Source organism: Quercus robur, chromosome 10 (assembly GCF_932294415.1).
Source record: "Quercus robur chromosome 10, dhQueRobu3.1, whole genome shotgun sequence".
Taxonomy (NCBI): Eukaryota; Viridiplantae; Streptophyta; class Magnoliopsida; order Fagales; family Fagaceae; genus Quercus; species Quercus robur.
Genome location: NC_065543.1, coordinates 52442514 through 52454559, shown reverse-complemented (window position 1 = coordinate 52454559; position 12046 = coordinate 52442514). Strand labels below are relative to the sequence as shown.

Here is a 12046-nt window from a genome sequence, read left to right as displayed (position 1 = left end):
CTCGACACAAAACTTATGATGTGCCTTTAGTACAATAAACAAAAAAAGTTATAAAATAATGGATACAACGAAAACAATACAATGATGCATATTATATTTGAAAAGTTACATGACTTACTTTTACTACCCAAAAAAAAAAAAAAAAAAAGGTTAAATGACTTACATCATGTGCAAATGCATCCATACTAGCAGGGCTTCCCTTACAAATAATGAGCCAAAAATTTAAATGAAGCCCATACACCATAAAAAATAAAAAATAAAATAAAATAACCACTAAGAAAGACCACAGAAATTTCTATCTCAATTTTTGACTAAAAGTGTGCCCAACCCAATCCCATTAAAAATATAATAATAATAATAATAATAATAATAAAGAAATCCTTTTAATACACACTATATAAGAAAGTTGCTGGGCAGTACTTCCTTATTTCCTCGAAGGTCACACTTCCTTTCTACTAAGCTTCCTCAAAACCCAAATCACCTAATTTTCTCTCTATTCGGACTTCTGACCATTTCCAAATAAGACTAAAACTATTACTATATTATATAAAATTATCACTATGATGACCGCGAGGACTAGCATCAACAGTGGTGGCGTCGGTCCTCCCCACGGCTCATTCCTCTTTCTATTTCTTTCTTCCAAACCCTCCTTTCTCTTTCAATTTCTCTCTTTGACTCAAACCCCAAAATTATGACTACGACCAACATGACTGGCATCAACACTGTTCAGCACATCGTGCAGAATTTGAACACGCCAGTGAGGGCCGATGAAGGCAACGAGGACAATTTGATCGATCCAAAGGCTGTGGTTGAGCTCAGAGAAATCGAGACTAGAATGGTTCGCCAAGTGTATAGAGAAAGAAGTGTGTCACTTGTAGCAGGGTCATTTTTTACATCAGCCAAGTCGGAAGCTAGCAGTGGCAGTTGGGAATGGAATGAAACAAATCCAGATTCCCCTCTTAACATTTCATCACTCTTCCCATCCAACAAGTCTGAGACTGATGATAGTAGTCCAGAATTCTCTCATTCTAATTCCGATTCCATAATGTCAATCTTCTTACCAGCCACATCTCCAATAGACAGTCCTGTAAACTATGAAATAATAGTTCGAAGTCGTTCCATACCCTCATATTCCATAATGTCAATCTTCCCACCAGCCACATCTCCGGTAGACAGTCCCGAAAACAATGTAATAACACTTCGAAGCCGTTCCATACCCTCATATTCCATAATGTCAATCTTCCCACCCGCCATGTCTGAAATAGACAGCCCCGATAATTATGAAATAACACTTCGAAGTCGTTTTATACCCTCATATTATCACTGCTTTCCACCCGACAGGTCGGACACTGACAGTTATGGATCATCACCTCCTATGCAGTTTTCCATACCATCGTTACATTTCCCACCCAACAAGTCAGAGACTATTAATAGTAGTTTAGTAATTAATGGAATTTCTTTGGAGGAGCGGATCTTAGGAGGGATCGAGAAGATGGATAAATGTATTCAAGCTATCGATATTCTCCAAAGCAATCGCGTCGTTGATATGATCAGCCTTACTGATGACGAAGAAGAGATTGGCTTCAACAGAACCTTGTTGAATTTCAGTCGAGCCGTTGCGCTTGGAGGAAGATCGCCTGAGAATCTCTTTATGATACTAGACGCGTATGATGAGATGGCCGAGGCGACGATGCTAGTGGCCCACAATCCTAAGTCCAATCAGGCAAGAGCGATGCTCACCGAGAGAAAGACACTTACCGATCTTGAGAACAAGAAGCAGAATGCGATGAAGAGTGGTGACATTCACCCACTGACGCAGACCATGATGAATTGTGTGAAATTGATTGTGGATTATAGTGATACTCAGAACTTGTTGGAAATTGGTGAAGATGATGATCAATTAGATGCTTTACGAAATCCTGATAGCAATAGCTTGAAAATGAATCCGCTAGCTAGCCAATTGTTGGTGTTAATAAACTTTCTAGAGTCCAATCTCGAGAAGGAATCGAAGGTCTATGGGGATGGGGAATTGCAGTATATTTTTCTGATGAATAATATTCTGTATATGAATGAGAAGATGAAAGATTTGGATCTTGGTGGGCTATTAGGTGATAATTGGGTTCGTAAGCAACATGTGCAGATAGCGCAATATGATATGAGTTATCTTAGGGCTTCATGGACCAAGGTGTTGGATTGTTTGAAGGATGAAGGGATTGGTGTTAGCTCGAGTAATGCCACGATGGTAGCTTTGACTCAAACTGCTTCTATAGGGTTCAAACTGCTTGGAAGGTCCCTGATGCTCAACTCCAGGAAGAGCTTAGGATATTTATATCAGAAAAGGTGATCCCGGATTACCGCTCATTTATAGGAAGGTTTGGGAATCAAGTAGAGAGAGGAAGTCACGCTTGGAAATACAAAGCAGATGATTTAGAGAATTATTTGTTGGATTTGTTTGAGGGAGTACCGCGAGTACTGCACCGCAGGAGGAGGAAAAGTACATAGGATAAAGGAGGACTCTCATGAAGGGCTAGTTGGAAAAGACTGCCTGTTTAATGTAGCTTAATTATATGATGTTGATTTTTTTTGTTGTTAATGTTATAAACTTGGGTTTTTATGAATGTTAGTTATCTTTCATGCTGTATACTGTAATAATTTATGTACATGTATGTGCTACAGATTCTAGTTTTTGTAAGTGAATCACCTTTACTCTGAAATATTTTTGTGTCCACACTTTATTGGGCACCCGTGGGCTACTTCACTGTATACTTGCTGTTCTGGAATGTATGTGTTTTTATATCAATCTAGCCGCGAACCCGCGTGTTGCGCGTGATAATTATTTTTATGGTGGTTTTATTAAATTTTTTTTTACAATTTAAACTAATCTAATAATTAGTAATATATTTCATAATTATATTTTTATTTATTATAGGAACAATCATAAATGTAATATAGGAACAATCCAAAACACCAAAAAAATGTAAACTAAAAAAAATTAATAAAACTTAACAATGATTAATTGAACCAATATTAGGATAAAATTTTGTTTTTGATAATCTATTAAGGTTATTTTCTTTGTAAAAATTATAATTTCAGCGACCCAAAACATATTATCAAATAAACAATTATTAGCAAAATCTAAAAATTAAATTTCTATACATGCATTGTTATAAAATAATAAAAATAAAAATAAAATTGCAAAAGTTAAAATTTATCACCTATCCGATTATTTTTGTTTGGCTAACCCTTGCTTTTCTTGAAATAAATGATATTATAAAGTACTTCTAATACAACTATTAAGAGTACTTTGTTTACCACAAAGGATTAGAAAATAAACAAAAATTAGTAAAGTCTCATAGTTTAACATCTAAATTGAGCACTATAAAAAATCATGCTATATAACAGAATAAATAACAAATTATCCAAATCATGCTATGTAATAGAATAATATTATATTTTTATATGCTATATTTAATTCTTTAGAACGCAATAGGATAACATTTAACAATCAAAGAGAATAAAAAATTAAAAAAACAACAACAACAATTTAAAAAACAAAACTAAATCACATTAACCCAAAATAGAGTTTTAAAGAATATAAAAAATTATCAACCTAAAGTAGAGATGCAAGAAAAATAAAAAAAATCCACCAAAAAATTTAGAGAGAGAGAGAGGGAACCCCTTTTTTTTTTTTTTTGTGAGGGAAAACTATGCATAGAATAAAAGAGATAGTGATAAATTTATAGTAAGAGGGTGTGAATAAGAAAAGACAAAAATAAAGGAAGATGAAGGGAAAGAGGAGGAATGATATTAATGTAGAGGGTAGTCGAGAGATGAAAAGATAAGGGAGGGAGAAAGATTGAAGAAGTAGTGGGGAGATGAAATGGTAAGGGAGAGAAATGTTGGAGAAGTGTAAATATTAAAAAATAAATGTTAAAAACAATTATAAGAAAATTGAAAAAAAAAAAAAAAAAAAAAAAAGCCCTAAAGCTTGAAAGGCTTCAATGTTTTTTTTTTTTTTTTAAATTTTTTTATTACTTTTACTTTAAGCTGAAAATGCTAAAGCAGAACTGAAAAGGCTTTGGGTTAGACTTGATAGTGGAACTAAATAAGTAAGAGGTGGGCTGGATTAATTATACATATTTATTATAAGATGATAGTGGAAGTAAATAAATAAGTAGTGGACTGAATTTATTATAAGGTGATAGTGGAAATAAATAAATAAGTAGTGGATTGCATTTATAGGGCTGAAAATTGTAAAAACCATTTTAAAATTGTAGGACAAATTATATTTTAAAAAAAAAAATGACGTGGCAGTTGATGTGGCGCAACGTGAGAGCAGCAGCATTAAACACTACGCTTCAGCTTTTAGTAATATATAGATTTGTTATTGCAGTTTGCAGTTCTATTGCTGAGTGGATGTGCTTGTTAAAAAACCAGTCATTATTGTGTAAAGTAGGATTTCACAAATATTTAGTATTGCAGAGTAGCTCTTCTTCTTCTGTTTAATTGAATAGGATATCTGGTGTATGATTGGAGCCAGGTTATAATAATCAAAATGCTCATTAATTCCATGTATTCGTTCAGAAATATGAGATATTTGAACATTGATAGTAATTAACAATTTATCAAATATGATATTAAATGGATGAATTGATGAGTGCTAAAGCAAGAAGGATACAATAAGAGTTGGATCATTTGTGAATTGTGTAAAGTAGCACTGACAAGATGTGAGGTAGTAGATTAAAAGGGTTTTGTTACTTCCAACAAAACTCAATGATTGCATCGTCATGGAAGTTATCTGACACAAGTTAAGGGCTCTCCCTGAATGAAAGGAAGGCCATTAGGTTAAATTCGTAGGTAGAGACAAGGATCACTTGTAAAATGTTGTACACTACGATATGTGGGTCATTTCTTTCAATAATAATAAACATCATGTTGATTCCACAATTTTCATTCACATGATAAACGTCATGTTTAATTTTTCTCTCTTCCTAAACGTGTACACCGTACCAGTTAAGACAAATGTATCCATCTTCTAGTGTAAAGTGTTATAGATTTCCAACAGAAACATATACAAAGCTTTGTCCATCCATCTAGAATTTTCAAAGTTGCTGTTCAACACCAATTGCTCATGTTAAAACTTTTTACTAGTTATTGTGTTGAGATTATGAGCTTTAAATGCCTCAGATGCAAAACTAGTCTTGGAGTTTGTGGAAGAATAGTTTGTCTTCTTAAATTTATGCACTTATTAAGGCAGATTTATTAAGCTATTATCAAGTGATCATCCTCCATAATAATCTTAAGAGTTGATTCCACTTTGCCACCTGAATTATGGGTTTAAATTTAATCCAACACTAAACTATAAAACTAAGCAATGAGTCACTAATTCATTGATGATAGGCAAAATACTCCATGTTGTTAACAATTTCTGTCGAACGAAAAAATCTGAAATCAAGCAATGTCCAAATTGTGAATTATGATCTTATGAATTTTCTATTAAAATTTTGGATTGGAAAAAAATTGTTTCATGGCACAAGGAATTTTGCATATTATCAATATGAGGAAATTGATTGCTCAATTTTATAGTCTGGTGGGGATGTTGAAGTTAACCCCATAGTTTAACTATGGGGGCAAAGCACAATTAACCCATAATCTTAAATACATAAATATATCAACCAAGTGATTGAAAGCTTGGTTTATCATTGGGATCAGCCTATTGATGACAACCATCAAAGCACTGTGGAATAATATTTTTAATGTAAAACATATCCACTGTCTAACAGAGTATTGAGATTAAATGGACAAATGTAGATGAAGAAGGGATCTCTTTATTAGATTGTAACACTGGGGGAAAATATACAGAAAAGTTAACTCAGTTACACTGGGATAAAATTAATTACAAGTGCTTGCCTATGTTACAATCACCATAATCAACCCATCTCCAAGAAACCAAAGGACGAGAGAGATCATTACAAGAAAACAAAACTAGCAAAAAAAATGTCAATCGATGTTATTCCTGATGTTAAACCCTGCTGTTTTGGGGCAGTGGCAGAACACTATCAAAGAAATCGTCAAAGTAGCCACGGGGCTCATGTACTAGCTTTGAGATGATGTCGCTCAGTGTGATAACTCCCTCCAGACTCCCATCATTATCGACTACATATATCCGGTGAATCTTCTTAGAATCAAGCAGCTGAATCAATTCTTTCATTGTGTGGTCCCTTTTGCACGTGATCATGCCTGTCACTAATGGGCAGTTCTCATGATTTTTCTCTAAGTAGCTTCTAACAGCTGTCGGGAAGTTCTTTGCCGTGATAGATCTGTTATACATGTCAAATGAGCGCAACAAGAGTCATATTGATTGAACACAGTATAGAACATAGAACTAAGAGCCTAAATTTTTTTGATGAAATTGCATCATTTCCTAGCCTAATTTTTTTTATCAACAACTTCGTATTAATGTTGATTTAAACATAGACTTACAATGAGAACAAGTTTTATGATGCACAAAATCGACAATTAGTCAAATTTATTAGCCAATCATGTACGCAAACAAATGAACTAAATCATGCCCCGCATATATCAAAGGATCATGGAGGTTGGCTGGTTTTGAGGGTTCCACAATGACCATGAACATGACTAAGTTTTATTGTTTATGAGCTCCTTCAAAACTTTGGCAATCAATTATGTTGTAATGTCATTAATTCTAGGGGTTGCAAGAGGGCAGGTAGAGTTATCCAAGTAGCCCATCTTACTGCCATCACTAATCATTTCCTTTAGAACTTCAAGGATCAAACATAAGACATAACAGTAACAAAACACGCACAATTTTGGATATTAGCTCAGCTACAAACCTATAATCATGGTAGATTTCTGGAGCAGTTAGCAAGAATTGAACATCTCTTAAGCTTATATTACCCACTGCCCTGCTACTACCCTTTTCAATAACAGGAATCCCTCCAATCCTCTTTTTCCTCATCAGCTTAAATGCCTGGAGCACCGGTTCATCCTCATGGACCTACATTAAAAATTAATCTTATAAGAGAATTTATTAAGATGTGAACATGCGTCTAGGCTAACCTTCATCCCAATAATTATCAAGTTTCCTGCCCATGAATATTTCTAATAGCTCAAATATCATTGATAAAACATAAAAGACATTTTCTTAGCAAATGACGGCAAGCAATCAAACCCTTTCTCACCATGGAGCATTTTCGTAGACCAAGTCAGGACAAAAATAAAATTGAAAATCCTCACAATTTATTTATTTTGTGACAAGTGCAGGTTATGGGACAAGAATGCATATTGAGCTAACACACCGTCCCATGAATGCATATTGAGCTAACAGACAGCATGGGCGACTTTACATTAAGGCCAGGGGGTTCAAATGATCCCCATGACCTGGCCCAAACAAAAATTTTATATATAAAATTTTTATTTTATTTTTTCATTTTGACCCCTAAAATAAAAATTTGAACACCCTAATTCTAAATTTTGTTTGAACCCAATTGAAATAAGCTTGAAGCTTGAATATGATCATCTTAATTTTAATTTCACAATATTTTTACAATAATATGAGGCAAATTGTAACTGCTTTTTATTAGGATCCACAACAAACAATATTTTTTTTTTATCTACCTTTAACAATTGACCACCTAGATTTTGTTGTGGAATTTTTTTGAAAGTATTGTGTCTGTTCCAAAAATTTTGCTTATTCATTAAAAAAAATTATATATATATATATATAAATATTCTTTCTATGATTTTGGCTTACTTTACAGTTGAAAACGAAGTAAAGTTGTTTTTCCTTGCACTTTTCTTCTTTATTAATAAAAAAAATTACATCACTGTTACAACCAACACATCTATACAAATTTGTATCTATATCTGTAATTTTTTCCTCATTCTCTTTATCTCAGTTTCTCCCTTCTATTTTTTTCTTAGTTTTTCTTTTTATCTCCAATTCAAAGAGAGTGACTATGTCTATGTGTATGTTTAAGAAGTCATCCACTTCAAATGCAAAAACTTATATCAATTACTATTTTATTTTCTTAGTTTCACATTTACTCCTAGTCCTACTCCTAAGTGTGTTACTAGTCTTCTCCTTCTTTATCATATATTTTTATATAATTGATATTACATATAAATATAATAAGTTATTATTAACTTGACAAAAATGTATGATTAGTAATTTAATTATATTAGTTTATGCATTCAATAGTTGTTGTCTTAACTATTTTATAACAGTTTTAGACTATTGTATAATATAGTTATATTGTATACTAAATTATATTTAGAATATTATTTTAAATTATTGTATATAATATGGAAATTTATCTATACAAAAAAAGATTAATCATTTAATTTTTTACTCACTCCTCATGACAAATGACAAATTCCTAACTTTGCCATTGCTGACCCCCCTAGAAAAAAATCCTGGAGTCACCACTGACAAACAGTAATAAACACTAACAAAGCACACAACAATTTCTATCTCATCTAGTTACATTGATCTGTTTTTAAAATCCTCATATATAACTTAAAGTTTAAATGTATCAACAAATACCTTAAAATAAATGTAACTTCCTATTCCAAATATAGATGTAATGTTTTAAGATTGTTCTCTTAATGCATAAAAATTTGTATAATTATGGATTTACAAGCAAAGGTTAAGCATTATGCAGTGAGAATGAACATAGCAAACTTAGTATCACAAACATAATCTGAGAAGAGAAATACACCTTGATAATACGATTTGGTGTCATCACAGGAAGTCCAAGCTCAGATAATCTCTTGGTACCCCAACTTTCAAACCACTGAAGTCCAGCACATTCTGCTAGCATATGAATGACAGCAGATTGTCTGATGATGTTTTCAATTTTACCTTCACCCAAATCAACCACAGGAACACTTTTCTTTTTATACTTCGAAAGCAGCAAGAGCATAGTAAGAAATGAGTAGGATGTTTGCAAAGCAAGAAATGGGGCCCAGCGGAATGACCCAGAGATGTCTCGAACCTGTATTAGCATAGTTAACAAGCATTCTGGGATTTTATGCACAAGAAGCAAAAAAGGAAAAACAAGTGGGATGGCCAAAGCTAGTGTGTGTGAGTAGCGAGGTGTAATATTTTCTTGAGTTTGTGTGTGTGTTTCATATCAAAATAAAACATATCAAAATAAAAGTACTTATTACAATGCCATAATATAATAAAAGAAAAATAATTAATTGGTATGGACATTTCCATCACCTATCAAATTTTCCATCAACATCCTCAAAGAAATCAGAGACATCAAGATGAGTCATATCCACTCCATTTGAAAGGTCAAGATAATTCATGGGATCTTCAAGATCATTATGATCAACAAAGTTTGTTTCAATTCCCTTTCGCTTTTCTTTTATGGAGGCTTGGTACAGATCTACCAAATGTTTAGGAGTATGACAGGTATGTGACCAACGACCTTCCATTCCACACCTATAACACTTATTTTCATGATCCTTTGACGGTTTTCGGCAACAGCTCATTATTTTGTTAAGCCATTAGAAGATAAAACATTAGTTCATAACACTTTATGAACATATGCATTCAATATTGCTACTGCAAGAGCACGTTCGAAACATGATATATGTGTCTTCTATTATATAATTTTAATTGTGGGCTAATTTTAAAGTGCCAGATTAATTCACTTGCACCTTTAGTTTATTACAACTTTAGTCATACTGAGCTTTTAGGATGATCAAGTTCTTCTAGAACATGTAATTCTCCTCAGGGGTCTTTTATAGTAAAGTACTCAGTTTTTTTGTATATAACAACAAATAAAAATTATTGCTTTTGAACAATCCTTTTGGGATACTTTGTTGCCATCCATAATAATATCTTCAGGATTTATTACATTAACATAGATCTCATCAAGATTCATTGCTTCCAGATGAAATCCTAGTATCAAGGATCCTACTGGATCCATGATAAGAAATGATTGCCTAAAATATATAATTACAAAAGAAATTAATTACATAATTACATAAGAAATTTAAACTTTGTAAAGTTTGACATCTATATCAAATATATAATTACAAAAGAAATTAAATAATTAATTTTTTTATGCACAATTTTAATGAAACAAAACTACACGTACATATTCAAAAGTTGATTGTAATGAAACAATACATACACATTCAAAATTTATCAATATACGTTACATATAACTATAGTTATAATTGAGTTGGTTTATCACTAATCATTTTAACAATATATATATATAGAGAGAGAGAGAGATAACGTGAGACCCATAATTTTTTTTTAATCAATTAAAATAATCACTAAAATTATAAGCATAAAATGTAGGCGAAAACCACATTTCCATCCCTACATTTTTACGCGATTTCCACTTTGATCCCTATCTTTTTTTTTTCCACCACTTTTAGTCCCTATTTAGAAAAACGTCTTTCATTTTAGTCCTTTCCGTTAGTGCCCTAACGGTAAAGTCCTACTTGGCAGACGAAACTATTAAAATAATAATAAAAAATTTTATTTTGGCATTAAAAAATGCCACATTAGCATCTAAATTAAAAAAAAAATTAATTTATTAATTTTAACTAAATTAAAAAAATTAAAAACATAAATAAAAACCAAAAATCACATTAATTGAGGTCTAAGGCTGCGTTTGTTTTGCCTTCAAATGATTTTAGGAAATCATTTTACACCAGCCTTTGTGTTTGGTAGCTACAAAAAATTGGGTCAAACGGAATTCATTTTCCGCGTTGACTGTAAAATACCCTACCTCACCTATAATTCATTTTTAGGTTTTATTTTACCTTTAAATGATTTCCACCCTAGGAAAATAGAATAGAGAGAGAGAAATAGCAAGGAGATCGCACCAAAAGCACCGGTCTCGTCGTACCCAGCATCGGCCCTAACCTTAGATCGCACTAGTCTCGCCACACCCCAGCAGCAGCTAGATCACACCACCTGAAGCACCGCCGAGATCGTGCTGCCTATAACACCACCGAGATCGCCTCCCAGCACCGGCGAGATCGCACCCTAGCGTCGGCGAGATTGCAACCATAATCGCTGCTGTAAGCTCATCGGTGCCGCCATCTAGATCGTCACCACCCAAAATCTATCTCGTCCTCGACCCAACCAAGACCGAGCTCATTCTTGACACACCAATCTTGTTCTCCCTCAGACAATAAACGTTGCCGATCTGGACACCATCGACCACCAACCCACTCCACTCTACCCCCAAACCCACCCGATTTGGCCGCCACTGTCCTCCATCCACTCTGACCTCTCTCTTTCCCGATCTATCTCTCTTTCCCTCAATCTGTCACTCTTTCTCCCTCCGATTTCACTCTTTCTTCCTCTTGCTCAATGTTTTTGTTTTGATTTTTGGTTGCGTTAAGTGTATATTTTGAAATTTTTTGTAATAAAATTTGTTTGGATGTTGAGAAAATGGCTAAGAAAATGTGAAAAATTTGTAGGAAAATAATATTTTTAGAATGTTACCAAACACTGAAAATCGTTTTTTGGACTATTTTCCATTGTAGAACCAAACACTTGGATTTCATTTTCCTTACGGGAATTCACTTTCCCCTGCATTCATTTCACATTCGGAATTTGATTTACATTGAACCAAACGCACCCTAAGTGTGTCTTAAACAAGAACAACAAGAACTCAAACCCAGATATAAGAATACAAAATTAAAATCCAAAAATCACAAATCCAGAAAATAAGAATAGAAAATTAAATTATAGATCCACATAAGAACACATGCCTAGATTTTCTAGCATTTTCTTGCCCTTTCTAGTCAACCAAAAACAAAAAATACAAACAAAAACTGATTTCCAGCAAGAACAAAAATACAAACACAAACCCAGCAACAGATCTTCCTTGTCAACCAAACACAAAAGCAACAAACACAAACCCAGTTAGAAGCAAACAATTAAAAACAGTTTCATCTCTCGTGCTTACCTCTCGTCCTTTTTTTTCCCCATTTCAAATCGTTGAAATAAATTATTTTTTTATTTCATAATTTATACGAGTCTCTG

The 12046-nt window shown here is 33.1% G+C and overlaps 2 protein-coding genes across 2 annotated transcripts in view; one reads left to right on the top strand and one right to left on the bottom strand.

Annotated features, from left to right (window-relative positions):
- LOC126703310 (exocyst complex component EXO70B1) overlaps nt 1-2753 on the top strand; it is a 29327-nt gene extending 26574 nt beyond the window's left edge. Inside the window, exon 3 of the mRNA XM_050402277.1 lies at nt 2290-2753. Coding sequence (XP_050258234.1) covers nt 2290-2502 — 213 coding nt within the window. The 3' untranslated portion in view covers nt 2503-2753. The remainder of the gene's footprint in view (nt 1-2289) is intronic.
- A 3269-nt stretch (nt 2754-6022) lies between these two features.
- LOC126704336 (SNF1-related protein kinase regulatory subunit gamma-1-like) lies at nt 6023-9465 on the bottom strand. The gene is made up of 4 exons (XM_050403327.1): nt 9268-9465; nt 8742-9017; nt 6855-7018; nt 6023-6320 (listed from the first exon to the last, which is right to left on the bottom strand). Exons 1-4 carry the CDS (start codon nt 9463-9465, stop codon nt 6023-6025), a joined length of 936 nt encoding a protein of 311 aa, XP_050259284.1.
- Between the last annotated feature and the right edge of the window lie 2581 nt (nt 9466-12046).

Excerpts from the sequence above, each read along its gene's own strand:
- LOC126704336 (XM_050403327.1), bottom strand. The coding sequence starts at position 9,465 with ATGGAAGGTCGTTGGTCACATACCTGTCATACTCCTAAACATTTGGTA. Across the intron at positions 9,018-9,267 it reads TCTCTGATTTCTTTGAGGAT|GTTCGAGACATCTCTGGGTC; the intron begins GTTGATGGAAAA and ends ATGCTAATACAG. Across the intron at positions 6,321-6,854 it reads GAAATCTACCATGATTATAG|ATCTATCACGGCAAAGAACT; the intron begins GTTTGTAGCTGA and ends CATGTATAACAG.